This window comes from Pogona vitticeps, chromosome 1, assembly GCF_051106095.1.
Source record: "Pogona vitticeps strain Pit_001003342236 chromosome 1, PviZW2.1, whole genome shotgun sequence".
Lineage (NCBI taxonomy): Eukaryota > Metazoa > Chordata > Lepidosauria > Squamata > Agamidae > Pogona > Pogona vitticeps.
The window spans coordinates 231,197,289-231,215,209 of record NC_135783.1 but is presented as its reverse complement, the minus strand read 5'-3'; the positions used below and the strand labels follow the sequence as shown (position 1 = coordinate 231,215,209).

Genomic DNA, 17,921 nt, shown 5'->3' with positions numbered 1-17,921 from the left:
TCAAAGTGATAATAACAACATGCAAGATCAATTAGAATCCTCCACAGGACCGTTCATGTTGTCAAAATTTGTGAACCTGTTTCTCCTGTTCCTTTTTAATAGTTTTTACCCACTATTCCTTTTTACTATGTCGTTATCCTCTATTTTTAGTGCAGTAACCCCTGCAGATATTTTGTGTAGTACAAGTGGAAGAAGATGTTTGCTTTTGCACTTTTGAATAACTTTGTTCCTTTTTGCACCCTGCTTATGCCTTATTTTGGATGGTGTAGCTTCAAGCTCTTTACACCTTTATCTGTTAAAAAAACCACCGATCTCCTTGCTCAGTGGTAGCTACCTGTACCAGTCAACTTGAGTTGCCCTGCTGTCACCCACTGCAGCCTGGATCTAGGTTTTATCAGTCTATAGATGAACGGTAATCTGTGAAGCCTGTGTATGTCACTTTAAGCTCCACCATGGTGTGTAATGTCAACTATTAACGTTATGAAAAGAAGATGCTTCTGGACATTGATACCTGGCCTCAACAAAGTATCTCTCCCTTGGATTCTAGGTTTGTTTTAAATGAACTGGTTCAGACGGAGAAAGACTACGTCAAGGACTTAGGAATTGTGGTGGAGGTATGTTAAGCCAGAGCAAACTCTTCTTAAACCGGTTAGTTGCAGGAACCAAAGTTGCCAGTTTTATCTGATCTAAGGAAATGGGATAAATGCGTTGATATTGCCTTTTTGCAAACAACTGCAAAAGACTTGTACTGTAAAATCCAAAATACCTTAACACACCTTGTGAAATCAAGATAAAACCACCTCGGTTGTTAAGAAAAGTAGACGTAATTACTGTTTCCATCCTAGTCTACCATAGCTTAATCACTGATTTTCTGCTAAAGGGCTTCATGAAAAGAATAGAAGAAAAAGGTGTTCCTGAAGACATGAAAGGGAAAGACAAGATTGTGTTTGGAAATATTCACCAAATCTATGACTGGCACAAAGAGTAAGTCTATAACCACGATTAAATGACTGTTGCTAACATCCCCAAATCTGCTCCATTTACAAATATATTTTCCTTGGCCTGTACCACTCCTCTTTCTCCCACTCCAGTTCAGCAAAAGTTTTATTATGTAGTTTCGCTGCCACGAATGATTTTGGACATCTCTTAGACTTTAACCTCTCTGAAATTGACCACTCTAAAATCACAACCACACCTATTGGCCCCATGGTCAATATGCTGCAGGTCTGATATTGGACCCTTAATTTTGAAAAGGTCAAAAAGGTGAATTTCAAACTTCTTACCCTCAGTCAGGAACCTTTTCCACATGACTTTTGCTGTAGCAAGGGATTCTGGGGCACATGACACTGAACAGCCATTTCTTTTCATTTCAGTTTTTTTCTTGCTGAACTTGAAAAGTGCCTTCAGGAGCATGACCGTTTAGCACAGCTGTTCATCAAACACGTAAGTTACATTTTAATCCCTTTCAAAAGGAAAATAGCATATGCTGACTTGTCTGAGATCACATTTAGAAAGATATCAAATAAGATTAAGAAAGTGTTAACTAAAGCCATAAACACAGTAAAGTAATATTTGGAATTTTCTGGTGATTTAAACAAAGTACACAAATTATGTAAGAAGACATTTGACTGGACATGTCTCTCTATACATATGTCCAGCATCCCCATGCGGTTTAAGAGTCTTGTTCAGGTTCTTTCTTTCTGGTTAAATCTTATGGTATGGGAATAATGAAATTTGCTTTATGCTGCTGTACATGGCATGGTAAAAGTCGTAGTTGGCCTTAATCCAAGACAGCTGTGTAAATTTTGCTTTTACAGGAGAGGCGATTACACATGTATGTGGTGTACTGTCAAAACAAACCAAAATCTGAATATATAGTAGCAGAATGTGGTCCATATTTTGAGGTAAGACTCGGCCTCCTTCACAGGATGTTTCATGCATGCTATAGCTTAAACATCATACTTGCAGGATTATTTCTCCTTTCCTCCTTGTGTGTACATATTTGTACAACTTTGTTGGTTAATACCTCGGACTTGCGGTTCAGCTCTCTTCTCTGCTTTCACTGCCTCATATTTAGCAGTAAGTCCTTGCTCTTCTGCCCACATGAGTCCTTGTCACATTGTTTCCAGTAGAGTTCCTTGACATCTACCTACTCTCTTGTTACTTCCATGGTCAAATCCCCCATTTACCGCCTCTTTTACCTGATAGGTAGAGAATGCCCAGGCAGTGGGGAGGGACAAAAAGGAACTCTCTGTCAGCTGGCTGGAGTCAAGGCCATCTTTGCAAGGAAATAGAATGGAATACGAACAGTTTGAACTATTGTACCATAGTAAACTCTTTATTCTTTTAAGGTGCTACTGTTTTTTTTTCCATCTCTTTATGAAAAATGATATATTTGTAACAATTACCCTAGTTGTCGGAGATGGTGATATGTATACAAAAAAAATGACTAGCAAAAGGGGATGCAGAAGAAAAAAGAGCAATCCTTCCATGCTACCTAGTTTCTTAACTGTTTGTCACTTAACAGTTAAAATGTTATAGAAATATAGACTTCTGCTAGCACCTGTACAAATTTGTTCTCTGAGTAGTGTTATTTTAGAATTACATTTTGTTGCATTTGAGAATTCAAATAGTCCTAATGATCAGTTTGTCCCTAAAATGTTTGCAGACAGTTTTTGAAGGTGTCTTATGCTTGATTACCTGCTCACACAGAGAGACAATAAACTTATTTTTAGAAATGTTTTAAACAGCTCTACTTTAATCACGACAGGAGTAGAGAAATGCCAGGTCTGTTTCTTCATAGACTTAATTGCTAGGAGGTGTTATGAAAGCCACAACAAGTCATTCTAGCCAGTCACTATGGAAACTTGCGATATTGTGCTGTAATTTCAGGCACACGTTTTTAAAAAAAACTTGGCTTAATCAAACAAGGTTGTATCTGTGGATGGAGGACCCTTTGTACACTAGCTCAATTCATGGAAAAAAGGAGACATTTTTTTCCTAATAATGTTAACATTTCTTAATGCTTATCTTCTAGGAGGTGCAACAAGAAATAAACCAGCGCTTAACTCTCAGTGACTTTCTAATCAAACCCATTCAAAGAATTACCAAGTATCAGCTGCTACTCAAGGTGAAATACACGAAGGATGTTAAATGTCAAGCAAAAAACATGAAACTAGTTTGAACCCTGTGGTTATCCTCATCCCCACTCCCCCAACTTGCACTGCATCAGACCTGTGGGGAACTTCTCCCAAGATGAAAAAATGATTTGTTGGGTAGTGTCGAGGGTCTTGGGCTCAGAAAGGTTGGTGGGATATTGTTTTCCAGATGGCCCTTTCAGTCCCATCAAAAATTGAAAAATAATCTGATGTATAAGCAGCTACAAATTCCTATGGTGCTTTTTATATACACCAGAATTATTGTAGGTTTCAGAACATGCTACCAAAAAAATTTATTTGCCCCAGTTTGACTTGCTTGCTGGGGAGGTTGCAGTGTGTTGCATTTCATTATAAGCTTTATTAAGAACTGTTGCTTAGTGCATGGGGTATAAATATATTTTCACAAGCAGGCAGGCACTCCAAAGCCTTGGAGACCTCCCTCCCCATTTCTCTGGGCAGACCCCTGGCCTGCTCCACCTCAAAAGTCAAGATAAGCTACGCTCAGGAAAGCCCCTTTCTCTGCCCTATATTATTGACAAAATGGCACAGGCAAAACCCTAGCAGTGAATTCTGAATTTGCATTTCAGTTCTACATTGCCGTAAATATAGTTTTGTGTGTGTGTTTGTGTATATAAGAGGGTGTACACACACACACACACACACACACACACACACAGAGTATATTATTTCTTTATGGAGATTTAAGGTGGTTATTGTGAATCATTTTATGGAAATAATATGCTTGTCTTTCTTGTAGGACTTTTTAAAATATAGTGAAAAAGCTGGGCTGGAGTGTTCAGAGATAGAGGTATGCATTTGTCTGCTGACTCTTTTGCCCTCTTACATGTTTTTTATTTTTCACGGTCACTGATTACTCCATAATGAGATTAGTTATGTTATGAGCCAAGTTTTAATCAAGATGCAGAATGTAAATAATTGTTTCTGTTCTGGAAGAGCAGTTTAAATATGGCAGACAATAAAGAAGTCATTCCTGGCCTTTCAGGAAGAAGGAAACTGCTGGGTGGTGGCTAGGCTCCATGAATGTCTTGAACGTTTATGGGACGGGCATTCCTGCTGTCCCTCAAGCTCAGCCCAGGGAGCCTCTCAAAGAACTATCCATCCCATGAACCCTTGTGACTCCCATGAAGCCTGGCCACTCCCAGCCATCACTAGGGTACTTTCCTCCTCCTTGAAAGGCCAGTAATGGTGACGGAGACCCACAAATAGGTCAAAATTACTCTGTAAACGTCTGTTTTTGGCTGCATCTCTCCAAATTCTTCCTTGGGAAATTCTGGGGGTTGAAGTCCAAAAAATCCCAAAGTCCCCATTGCTAATGAAAATTCCTCCTTTCTGTAGCAGTTTTGAAAAAAAATAATGCTGCATTCTTTTCGAGCAGTATTTGACACAAAATGTAATTAGGGCTGAAATTAGTGAATTAAAATGAAGCTTTATGAGCAGCAGATGTTGTTTCTGCATATCCTGAGTACCATTGTTTTATATTCTGTAGTTGAGATACATTTAGAGTGTAACTAGAAGCTGTGTTTGGGAGGTTAAGGGCATTTCTCCTAAAGTGATACTAGCTAATGTTTTTTGTGGGTTTTTCGGGCTCTTTGGCCGTGTTCTGAAGGTTGTTCTTCCACCACAGAGTGCTGTCCTCTGAAGATGCCCATGGCCACAGAGACTGGCAAAACATTAGGAAGAACAACCTTCAGAACATGGCCAAAGAGCCCGAAAAACCTACAACAACCATTAGATCCCGGCTGTGAAAGCCTTCACGAATACATTGATACTAGCTAGTTACCTTAAGAACTGGTTCTTTTTTTTTCTTGCAATGTATGTATTGGCTTAATTGTTTGAGTTATCTGGATTTATTTGCTCTACCAGCATGCTCTGCCGAAACACACTTACTAATCTGTGTGGGTGAAATGTTGACATGTGGATGGCTGTTCCTGGAACAGAGGAATGGATGGGGTGGCCTTTCATCTTTGTGTTCATTTTCCCCTCCCAATAGAAAGCTGTGGAGCTGATGTGCCTTGTTCCTAAGCGCTGCAATGACATGATGAACCTGGGCCGTCTTCAAGGCTTTGAGGTAGATGTTTATACTATCTTTTGAGTATAAATGTGATACAACAGTTGTTGGAACTCTGTCCCAGACAATGTATTTAAAAACGTTCAGTGGGATCTTTTTCCCCCTGAAATCTCAGGGGGGAAAATTATCACAATGTTTCTAGTCTAAATCTTGCCCGAGGAGGAAGTGTTTACTTATACACTTGCCCCACCCCTTGCTTTATCTGAAAAGTGATGAGTCTGAAAGATACAGAGAACTCTGTTTATGGTGGCAGTCCATGGAATCCATGGGGAAACAAGGGTTCAGACTGTCATGGAGCATCTCTACATGTGGAGACGACTGATTTGTCTTCCAGCTTGCTGGTTTTTACACAAGCAAAGCAATGATTCGGCAGGGCCGGCATACTCCCCTTCTCATGTGTATGACAAACATGCTTAAGAATATCTGAATAGGGTTATATTGTTCAAACTTCTTTAGCTTATGGAATAGTTCCTTGTTTCATGAAACAGTTTCACAAAGGAAAACTGATATTAACAGCCATTTTGAGTAATTCCTTCAGACAGAGATACCTAATTTGCAGATTTGTCCATATTAAAATCGTATACATATTGGACACAAGTCCTCGCTATATAGACAATACAGTGTAGTGTGTGATGTCTGCTCCTTTATATGCCAAATTCCTGTAGCCCTTCTGCTTTTTGGATGAAGTTGGTTTTTTTAGGGAGCATATACAGGAACTTGTGTTGCATAACACCATACATCCATGTTAGAGTATTGGACATATGCAGATATTAGTTAAGTGTATTGTCATAAATTTAAATGGTGAAACACATTTGATCTTAAGCACTCTTAATTCATGAACCAATTGCTTTGCACCATATGATAATATGTGAATCTTGATAGATGCCAGAACCTTCATTGTTTGGGGCCACAGGTATCTGAAACACCTCCTATTCCTGTGTATGCCCTGATGTCATCACTAGAGGCCCTCTCATACTGAGAAGCAATGAGTTGCTACTCATGAGCAGGCCTCCCTAGTGGTACCTCTCTCTTTCTGGAATGGCCTCCCCTTCTTCATGTCAAGCTGAGATGTTTTTAGTCTTGCAAGCTTTTAAAATGGTGTATTCTTCTCTAGTTTGTACTTTACCTCTGTGAAAGAGGTTGCTTCCTCTTATGTTTCTTTCTATAGCAGCTTTGTTGGATTTTTGGTTCTGCCTTTTGGATACAGATTTGCATATATGTACTTTGTGGGACTTTTAGTTGTGTCTTATCTGTGTTTATATATCTCAGTCCAAGAACAACTTGTTGTAGGACAACCATTAAACTGAATAAATAAATGACTTTCTATATTTTGTACCCTCTGTGTTTATTCTCTTATCTGTCTTAGGGCAAGCTGGCAGCACAAGGGAAGTTACTGCAGCAGGATACGTTCTATGTGACAGAGCAGGATTCTGGAGGGCTGTCTCGGCCAAAGGAGCGCAGAGTTTTCCTCTTTGAACAAATAGTTATCTTTAGTGAACTCCTTCGAAAAGGCTCTCTGACTCCGGGATATCTATTTAAGCGAAACATAAAGGTAAGAAATTGCTAAGGATATTTTGTCAGTAACATGGTGTGCTTCCTCGAATCATTTGGAAATGTTAGTATACTGCTTTTGTATGTGTTCCTGCTCTTGATGTGTTGCACATTGTATCTTAAAATGGGTTCCTCTTGCTTCAATGCAGAAGGTACCCATTAGACATTTTCCAGTCCTGCTATTTTATTATGACATCTTCTAATATCAAATTCTTCGGTTGTGGTAGATTACAGAAAGAAGCAAGGTAGTATGATTATACTGTGTGTGCATTCCTTCATATGGATATGAAGGAATGAAGTAAGAGGGAAGAGTGCATGTGCCTATTTTATAAGAAAATAAAAACTGCTGAAGGGCTGAACTTCCTGGCACAATGCATGTGATGTTATTCCTGCAGCCTGTTATGTGCACGAAATGCTACTTTGATGGAAGGCAATGGGAGCAGATATATAGTGGGGTGGAATCCACAATCTTTCCTGTATTCAGCTGTGTTCCACTCCTTTTCCTACTCCAAACATCAAATTCATAAGACATATAAGAAGTACGGTTAAACATCAATACAATATGTATACAATCATCCTTAGCCAGTCTAAAATTCCACAGAATATAATTATTTTTACTGGCAAGATACCCCAAAAATAATCTCTGTTTTAGAATGCCTTTGTGTAGAGTAGTTTACTGTTTGCTAACTAGTAACAGTGCTGACTGCAAAGCCATTGCCTTTTAAAGAAAGCAGTCATTCAAAGATAGTTCAGCAGTTGCTGAAGTTACTTGACTCAACAGCTGAAGAAAAAACTGAAAGTCAAATGTTTGCTTTAGGATTATACTTTTAGATAATTCCTTATCTGAAGAGGCTAATGTATTGCTTTGAACTTTGGAGGGATAGCCTCCTTTTGGCCTGAACTGGAGGAAAAAAACTTGACGTGAATGTGACCTTGCCCCCCCTTCAACTGGCCTTGGAACTTTTTGTGGCTTCTTGCAGATGACCTACCTAATCCTGGAGGAGAACGTGGATAATGACCCTTGCAAGTTTGCTCTAATGAGCAGGGAAACATCAGAACGACTCATCTTACAAGCTGCCAATCCAGAAATCCAACAAGCTTGGGTACAGGATATTAATCAAGTGTTGGACACACAGAGGGACTTCTTAAATGGTAGGTGTTTTGTCGCTATATAACCTTATGAGGCTCAAATGCTTTCTGATGGAGCCTGAACTTCGGAATGAAACATTCTTCCTACCCACGCTGATATTACTCTGGCAGGCCTTTCTATTGCAATCTTCCCTTCATTTGGAGCATGATTGGATGAAGATGTGGGTGCTTGTTGAAGAGAAATTCCCCGTGGCATATTAGGAGCTAGGCTGAAACACTCTCTCCCTCTTACCTTTTAAAACCAGCCAGATGGGGCTCTCTCCTGATATTACAGTGTCCATGGCATTCAGAACAGTGAGCACTTCATGTTAAGTACCACCTCTGTGAAGTTGGCCAGTTTGGATGATACAGCCCATTAGTTGCCAAGAGGTAGTTTACCAGAGCGTGCCTATATAACCTCTGGACTACTGCCAAGTATTGAACAAGATCTTATCACATTTCTATATTTGATCAGAAATCGCAGGGAAGTACCAGGATATCTTTTTATAATTCTTGTAATTTGTAGAGCTAGTCATTGTTTGCAGAAACTTTAAAGCTCCAGTGGTAATGTGAGGATTGTGGGCTGCATACAGCCCCTTAGGGACAGTTTTGCATTCCCCAGAGCTACCCACAGGGAGGAAAAATCCCACCACCCAATATTTGCCTTTAAAAAGCTTCTAGAGGCTTCCAGGAATAGCAGTTTTTCCACCAAGATCCTCATTCCCCCAAATCCATAAAAGAAAACTCCAACATGCCTGTCCAGCCAATTCCTGTTGGATTGGCTTTAGATATCTATATCTAACTTTTGCTATTTCTGGATTTGGTACAGCCCCATGGTGAAGTCTGTGGCAGTGATCTGGCCCCCAAACTTACTAAGATCACTCACCCATGCTTTACAGAGTGGTAGTCACACAGAGTCATAAGTATCCTTCTTACGTCATGAATATTTGGCTGCAGCATCATGGCGATTCCAAATCAGAAGTCATTTTAGCTTTAGCTGGAAATACTTTTATATAATACTTGTATATACACTGTGACAACACTTTTTCACTTTCCATGTCAACTGTCTTCCTTCTGCATTTCTTCCACACCTCAGTTTCATCATCCAGTAATAAAATGTGCATGGTATCCTTCAAAAAAGGCTACTTCTGTTAGGATTTCTGTACCATATTGCTGGTACAGCCTTGGGTCCCCATTTGTTCTTGGACTAAAACTCCCAGAGGTCTTCACCACTAGTTGTGCTAGCTAGGATTTCTGGGAGGTTGGGAACCACTGCATTAAACCAGTGCTTTTTCTTATGCATTTTCATGTGGACTGTTAGTGCAGTTTTAATATTGATCTGACTGATGTAGTAGATTTATATTCTATAGAAATTGTGTAATGTTTTACTGAAACTGTACAACACTCAGTTTCCCATATGGTGTAAACATGTGTGAGCATATAAATGAGCTGCTTTTGGAGATAATTTGTACCCATTTATATATTCTTTTGCTGCATGTTCCTAAACTGGAATTTGGCAACAGCCTTCTTGGTCTATCTCACGTACCAGCTTTATACCTCTCTACATTTTGTAAAAAAGGGAAACCACTACACTTCAGGGGTAGCAGTGATGTAAAATCGTGTATAACAAAACTTCAGCACTGCTCCCAGGCCCTTCCTACTGTTGCTTTTCTAAGGCTATGTCACTCTAAATCCTGAACAGTCCAGAAGGTAGCACTGGCTACATCTTTGCTCGGGAAGCATTTTCTCAAGTGCTTCCTTCTTCCTTCCTCTCTTTAAGAAGAGAGATTTCCAGGGTTTTCCCATTCAGCAGCTAGGAACTGGGCTTTTTCTCTCCACGTGGGTTTAAAGGTGGTCCCCTGTATAATGCTGTTATATCATGAAAGACGATAAGCTGGTTGCAGCAAAAATAAGAAAGAGTCTTGCAGCACCTTAAAGACCAACAAGTTTTATTTGACACAAGCATTTGTGGATGCTACCTTTCTCCTTCAGATGCATCTCAGGTTGCACTCTAGAAAGCTTACTCTGGATAAAAATTGTTAGTTTTTAAGGTGGCACAAGATTCTTTGTTATCTTTGCTGGACAGACCAGAGACTACCCCCCTGGAAATGTACAGCACGTGGCATCCTTCATGTGAGCCAAGCACAGTGTCACCAATGAGGAGGACAATACTAACCCTTAGTATTCTGCTCCAGCACTACAATCTCCTATAGAGTACCAGCGCAAAGAAAGCAACAGCTCAGCTGTAATGAGACCCCAGGCCAGCAAGGTACCTCAGCCTATCACCAGACCCTATTCCTCAGGTCCAGTAGGATCTGAGAAACCTTTGAAGGCTACCATGCGTAACCCATCTCTTCCACCTCTGAAGATATCTACCTCCAATGGCAGCACAGGGCATGAACAGCACCAGCCTGGGGACAAATATGAACAAGGCAAGGTATGTGCTCTTCTGCATTCTGTGGATTATCTTCTCTTGCGCTTAGCTGCCACTGCCATCATTCTAGATGTAGCTGTTGTCTGCTGGCCACTGGATCAGGTAATAATGGTTGGTCCAAGAAGTAGGTGGTCTTTATCTCTTTCTGCACATTTGTGATTGGTGTTAGGAAGAGCTTTATGATTTGTGTGGTGCAATTGAAAAAAGGAAGCTGAAAGGAAAGCAGGAAGAGGCAAACCCTCAAATGTTTCCTTCCTTTCTTTTAATTCACCTATAGAAAATATTAATGATAATATTTTTACTGCACATCTTTGCAAGGAAGCCCTGACAGTTAGAAACAAAAGGAGTCATTGTCTGTGCCTTTCAGAGAACAGGGAAGAGGCACTTAACCCATTGTTCTTACATGCAATTTTAGGGCAAATTCTTTTCACTTAGCTACATGGGTTATGCCTGCAGTTGCTACAATACAGCCCAGACGGAAATGCTATCAACAAAACGCATCTGCCACTGCATCATACAATCTATCACAGTGGGAGCTGTACACCCAAGAGCACAATTGAATTGCACAATTCCTTGTTGCCAGGTGTACATGAGGCACACACAGGCATAACTTTATGGTAAGCCTGCATGAAGAAGATTTTGCCCATAGTTGACCTCCTAAAAGTTGTGAACAAGAACAAAGAGGTAATTTCTTAAGAAATTATATATGAGGGTGCCAAACTCATAATACTTAAAATCATTTTCAGCATTTTCAGATGAAGCTTATAACTAGGCAACGTTAAACTACATACACAGCTGTCTTGTCTGAGCTGCTACCATCCTGATGAGTAATAAGGATAAATGTGTTGCTCTGTTATCTTTTGTCACTTAACACAGTCTCTCCTTTGTGTCCTCTAATCATATCCTCTTACAGAATGGTTTGTATGCCATGCCATGCAAATAAAGTTGAGCCAGGTTTTGGTTAGAAAATACAAAACAAGTGGTTTCAGCATGCAAAGCAACTCTTCCAGTCTCTTGATGAGAGTACAGAGTGCAGAATTGCCTTTCCTCTTGGAATTGCTGTCCCTTTGTAGAACACTCACGTAATGTTATTGTGATCAGAGTGCATCAGTGGGTATTCTGCAGTACTCAAAGCTTTTCCAGGTCTGACTTATAGCTGTTTTCTTCTTTTCTTTTTAAGAATGAAAAACAATTCCATCTCTGTCCTATTGACAGGCAGAATGCTTTAAGGGATCTTTTGTCTTTAACTGAACACTTCCTGCTTGAAAGCAGGAAATTATTAATAGCTACCAAATTTGTTGCTAATGACAGCTCCTGCTTCAGGGGGAAGGGGCTGGGGTTTTACCTGCTTTCCCTCCTTCTTTCAGTTCATTACACTGAAATAAAATAACACATTGTTATTGCAACAATGTAAGCAGTCATTTAATATGAGGATGCAATAAAATAAGTTGAATCTACAAACAGGAAAGTTGTAATTAATGTTGCTAGGAATCTTTAAATAGGATTTCATCCCAAGTAAACATTATTTTAAAAAATTGCCAGGAAGAAGGTATTGCTAGACAATATAGTGCTATATTAAATGCTTATGTTTGCTTTCAGCTTCAGGCTAATTGCATAGGAGCAATGATTTAGCAATGGTAAAGGGGTTCTAAAAAGGAAACAATCTGATATTTCTTGTTCACTTGTAGAAAACGCATCTGTCTTCATCAACAAACTCTTTCATATACATCTGTCCCTTTTCATGCCAAACATGCAGTCCTGTACCTGTGTACTAATTTGAAGAAGGTGACGTTTACTCTCTGCCACTATTCAGTCTCCTTTACCAAAGCTCCTGTCCTCCTGTCCAGACCTCATGATGATGATGATGATCTTAGAACCGAAGAGCTGGAAGGGACTCATAGAGTCCAGCCCCTGTCAAGGAGGCACAGTAGGGAATTGAACTCCCAACCTCTGGCTCCGTAGCTCCCTAAACCACTGAGATGTCCAGTAGTTTACATGGTGTATCACTATGTGAACTTAGCCCTAACAGTCACAAGGATGACAAATAGGAAAGTGCCGTCTCCCTCCGTAAAAATGTCAGTGAGTGATTTTTTTGTTTTGGATCAGGAGATTCTGGCAGTCACAGTCGAAAAGCAGAGATCTGTAGAACTCAGTTGTCAATTAAGTGTGCAGAAAAAGACAACTCACAATTTAGAAAACCAAGAAAATGCAAACATCTGGTTTTATAGTATCCTTAGACCGAAAACTGGAATGCCAATATCTCAACTTTTGAATATGGTTCTGGTTCCCCCTGCCATCTCTGGCCCCAAAATGAAGGCTGTAGCACGGGGGGGGGGGCAGTATGTGGCCCACAGGGGCTCCACCTGTTTTTTTAGTCTCCATCTGTGCCTTCACCTCTGCCAGCTATAGCACTGAATGTTAGCAGTTCAGCATTAGGGGAAAAAATAGCTGCAATTTTGCTGTGTGCTTCCTTAGATTTTTAGCTTTCTCGCTGGCTCCAGAAAAAAGTGCATTAGCACTTGTATCAAATGTATTGCTTTGCTTTGTGTTTGAAGTTCCATAAAATTGTAAACAGTTATGTAAAACTATTTCAAATTACTGTATTTATGGAATTCATTTGCACAAGATGTGGTGGTGATGGCTGTTGTTTCAGAGAAAATTCCAGGCTACTGGATAAGATAGTTAAATGGGATGGGATCTCCCAGAACATTGTGAGAAGATATGGGGACTGAATCAAGAAAGAAATCGAGTGTGCATAATCATTAAAAGCCCAATTCATAATTTCAGACTTGTACCTGCAAGCATTTTCCAGTGCCATTCACAATTTTTGAGCAGGTACTCTTGGAGCTGAGTAGAATGTAACCCTTTTTTTGTGGGGGCAGGGGGAGTGAAGAATGTGGGTCTTGCAAACTCTTGTCCTTGTTGAATGTGTGCTGCCTGGAATGTAATGCTGCAAACTTAGAATTGTGCCGGAGCTATCTTATCACTGTTATTTTTTGTCTCCTTTCTAGAACGACTTGGGTGGGTGCAATGGGACCTCGTCTATGGTGGTCATTAAAGATTACTATGCACTCAAGGAGAATGAAATCTGTGTCAACCAGGGTGAGGTGGTCCAAGTCCTTGCCATTAACCAGCAGAACATGTTCCTTGTATACCAGCCTGCCAATGACCATTCACCAGCAGCAGAAGGATGGATCCCAGGGAATATCTTGGCTCCCCTCACAAAATCAACTACAGATAATAGCGACGGAAGCATAAAGTAAGTGCTCTGTTGGATTCCCTGGGAGCAATATGTGGATTTTTGAGGAAAAATAGTCCAAATCGTAGGATTTTTCCGGCTTTTTTTAATTTTAATTTTTAAAAATCTACAGTGCCATTGGAACAAACTTCACTTGATAACACAGCATGGGGTATCCATGCTGGAATAATCAGGTTTTTGTTGAATTTTTGTGTTTCTCCCCCCTCCTCTGGTTTGTAAAGAATTAAAATCCATAGATAGTTCAAAAGGCATGTTTTATGTTTTTCCATCTTTTCTTAATAATGGACCTGGTTTGGACTGGACTGCTATTTATCTCATGTTTAAATTGTTTATATATATATATATATCTCCACCCACTCACCCACACCCATATATATATATATATAAAAACACCAACCACGTATGGTCAGCCCTTGTATTAGATTGAGTCTTGCTTCTGAAGGAAGAGAAATTTTATGTTGTCTATGGCAATTTCTTGTACAGTTTGTAACATTTTTTATTTTTATTTCTTCTGTTCACATAATATTTTGTAAAAAAAAAAATTGCTTTGAGAAAACCCCTTCAGAGTACATTCCTGTAAAAAGTATTTTGCACTATTTAAAGAAACTCATATTTGAAGTGAGGTTGTGCAATATTATGGATAGTCACAATGTTCATCATTGTACCTGTAATGTAACTAATAATTTTAAATGTACTATTTTAAATATGTAAAATAAATTTTCACTACAAGCATGTTTTGACAAGGTTAAAAGGACCAATTTCTGACCCTCTTTAGTTCTTTTTTTTTCTTTACAATGTTTTGTTGGTTATTTAACAAATATGTGAATACTATTTTCCCCTTTTTTGAAATCTGTCATTTTGAAATGACTAAATGATGCAAGAATATGTTTTTGATATTAAATACTGAAGGTACAATCCTTTTCTGTAAAACCTGTTGTTTTCTTTTTAATCTTCAGTTGTCAAAAATCAGTCCATGTTGGTTGTTGCAACGAATGCCTTAAAATACCATTTGTTGCAGGATGGCTGTATTCAGTTAAATTTTAAACACCGCACTACAATTCCTGCGCATCGCAACAGATGAATAAAACCCAATAGATAGAGTGCTGGTAATCTAAACTGTGGGAGGGCAACTTTTCGGACCAGAATTCTCACCAGCTTTAGATAGCAGTGACAACTGGAGTTGGAGTTCGGCATACGGAGGGCTGGACTTCAACTCCAGATTGGCCACATATATGGAAATAGGCCACATGAACTTTGCATACGACCCTTATGTTTTACTTGCCTTAATCATAATTGTTAAAGCTGTGCAGATGCCAACCACGTTTAAGCTAAGCAGAGTTTCTGTTAATCTTTGTTTAGAGTAAATATTGCAAATCATTAAGCCTCTTTAGTGGCAAAAAACTAAGTAGAATTATCATACAAAGACAGGAACATTCTACACCCCAGATCACTTCCAGCCTCATCCTACACATGAAAGTTGGTGAGTCCAAAGAGGGACTGCCTTCTTTGCCCAAGGAGGTTCATGTGAGTTGGGACTCTGGAAGATCAGGGACCTGACCCCCATGGTGAAGGTCCATGAATAGTAGAAATCATCATCTCGCACTTGTCTCCTTCTGTGTGTAGTGGCAATTGTGGGGAGGCAGGGTTAAAGTGGCCCCCTTTTCACAGGACTATTTATTCTACACATTCTAATCTTTGAATATGATTTGTGTTAAGAAGGAATTTCCTTAATGTAACTCATGACAATCACTGGTTTTTGTGTACTATTAAACTTTGAGGCCAATAAGAGAAGGGGAAAACACCCTGAAGCATGTGAGCCCCAAAGCCAACATTACTTAACCACAATTAACAGATCAGTAGCACATCTCTTCATCTGATCTAATTGTGTCTACAGCAGAATCTACAGTAACAAAGTCCTGCCCATTGCAAGTGCCTCTTGCCAGAGTGGTCAGATATCTTTCAAACCCTTAGGGCCACAAAATGGGGTCAAGGCTTCAGGCATTTAAGCCCTACATCTGTACATGAACGTTTGGGAAGAACATTGTTCCCATCAGGGAAGGCAGACATGTGACTGCAAGTAAGACCTCATTCATGTGTACCCTCACACCTCCTTAGCAGCTTGATAACAATAGTCACCTGCAGAGGTGACTGAGCTCACTGATCTATTATTTCTCTAGCTTGTCTACTGGGACTGGTTTGTGTACAGCAGTGGCACCATAGCAGCTGAAAACACCACTGCCGCGTGGCTATGTCTGATCCCTATGAAATACACTAGTGGCTTTCCACATTGATTGGGTTTGTGGAATTTAGGGCAATGGTTTTGTATCAACAAAATTATACCATTATCAGAAGGGAAACGATACACTAAAAATTGCACCTGTGTGAATAAAATATGATTTTCAGGGTGGGAAACATAAGAACTTGACCTAAACCCATCAGAGAATGTAGAGAAACCTCCCTAATTCTCAGTTCCTTTAGACCTTTGGCCTTGAGAATCTTGGCTCATGTTCGTTCACCAGTTTTACTTTCTTTTATCATGTGTCTGTCCTTCCCACTTTCCTCTCATTTCTGGCTACTGCTTTCAAGCATAGTAGAGGATTTAAAAATGACAACTGCAGACTCAACCCCTCTTCATACTTTCAGTACCTGCATTTGCTGAACACATGAAAGGAGTGGGATCACAGGCGTGGTTGAGTGGGCAAGAAGGGGACCCAAGGTTCCTTACTCCACTTGTTCATGGAATGTGTGAACAGGGCTGAAGTAGATCTAATGTAATCAGTATCCATTACTTGTTCTTCCCAGCACCCCCAGCCAGCCTACAAAACTTCCGTTGCCTTGCTGCAGCATATGCACAGCCCCTAAACTCCTACCAAACACAACTAGTATAAACAAGCCTAGTCTTACGATGGTGTGGTTTCCTTGCTGTAATAAGTCCTCTTTCTTAATATTCATCCAGTACTAACTTAATGGAAGATATAATGAGCACAAGACATTTCAATTCTGGAACACAATGTTCATCGGGTTGAGTTCAGTCCTGCGCTGATGATTCATATTGCGCTATATGCACTGCAGAGTATCTCCAGAACTATATGCCATTTCAGGCAGCTCTTCACACTGTTCCCACACAAAGAAGCAGAGCAAAAAAAGTGAATATTGCAAACACATTTCTAGGTCCTCTGCCAGATTCACGTACATGAACGTTCAAAGATGTGTGTGTTTATGCCCGCTTTTATGTGTTTTCAGCCATTCACCTGAGTTTCATTAGGATTTTCCTTTGGCATTTGTACTTCAAATCTCTATCTAGTATCAGAACCCAGTACTACAATTGCAACATGAAAAACAGAGGAGGAGTTCGTGTATCAATACCTTTCTCTTTCTCTCTGAAATATATTAGAGATTTGTGAAGTAATCAAATTTCTGTTAACATAAAATGGCAGGCATAACAAGAATTTTAGCCAGTAGTTCATCATTAAATGTGCTTAATTGTTTGCTTTGTTTAATCAGGTTTCATATTTTCCAGCTTTGGTTTTTATATTGCTTTCCTGATACTACTCAAAGATTTTGTGATAAAGCAGAGTACAGGAGCACAATGTGGTAATTGTGTATTTAATTCTCTCTTTATTAAAGCAGAAAATTTAGGTTGCTAGCAAATGCTATTGTACATCTGGAGTGAGAAAACATGGGCAGGTTAAAACAAAAGGAACATAGGAAGTATAGCAAAATTTGTTCCAGGGAAATGATTAATCTCCTTAATCTAATAAAATAGTGGTGATTTAATTTTTGATGTTTCCTAGCACTTAATTCTGAGATATACTTATATATTATATATACTGTATTTCCCCAAAAATAAGACAGGGTCTTATATTAATTTTTGCTCCAAAAACACATTTGGGCTTATTTTCAGGGGAGGTTTTATTTTATTTTTTTCATGTACAACAATCAACATTTATTCAGATACAGTCATGTCATCTTCTTCTGGTTGCTGCACAATGGTGGAAGGCGGGGTTTCACTTAACTAGGGCATATTTTGGGGGTAGGGCTTATATTACGAGTATCCTGAAAAATCATAGTAGGGCTTATTTTCAGGTTAGGTCTTATTTTCGGGGAAATAGGGTACATATATTCTTTGTATTGCTCTGTTGAATCAGACTTGGCATATATCCAATTCTGCACTACTTTCACTACTTTAATGAGAAGTATTCATAGTGTGCTTTCACTTGCAGACCTGAAAACATGCTTTAAAGAAAACACCCCTTTTTCCAAATGGCAAGAATACCAAAACATCTATTCTATTAAGTTTCC

General features: G+C 39.5%; 1 protein-coding gene across 4 annotated transcripts in view; it reads left to right on the top strand.

Annotated features, from left to right (window-relative positions):
• Nucleotides 1-17,921, top strand: part of LOC144582979 (kalirin-like) — an 85,022-nt gene that overhangs the window by 39,193 nt on the left and 27,908 nt on the right. For 3 of the 4 annotated variants that reach the window (XM_020814545.3, XM_020814548.3, XM_020814547.3), the window contains 11 exons: nucleotides 548-614; nucleotides 881-984; nucleotides 1,374-1,443; nucleotides 1,818-1,904; nucleotides 3,038-3,130; nucleotides 3,916-3,966; nucleotides 5,170-5,247; nucleotides 6,614-6,799; nucleotides 7,779-7,950; nucleotides 10,122-10,363; nucleotides 13,372-14,549. In XM_020814545.3, coding sequence (XP_020670204.2) covers nucleotides 548-614; nucleotides 881-984; nucleotides 1,374-1,443; nucleotides 1,818-1,904; nucleotides 3,038-3,130; nucleotides 3,916-3,966; nucleotides 5,170-5,247; nucleotides 6,614-6,799; nucleotides 7,779-7,950; nucleotides 10,122-10,363; nucleotides 13,372-13,623 — 1,402 coding nt within the window. In that variant the 3' untranslated portion in view covers nucleotides 13,624-14,549. Of the gene's footprint in view, nucleotides 1-547; nucleotides 615-880; nucleotides 985-1,373; nucleotides 1,444-1,817; nucleotides 1,905-3,037; nucleotides 3,131-3,915; nucleotides 3,967-5,169; nucleotides 5,248-6,613; nucleotides 6,800-7,778; nucleotides 7,951-10,121; nucleotides 10,364-13,371; nucleotides 14,550-17,921 lie in introns of those variants that run through there. The other variant, XM_020814549.3, reaches the window with a different exon arrangement.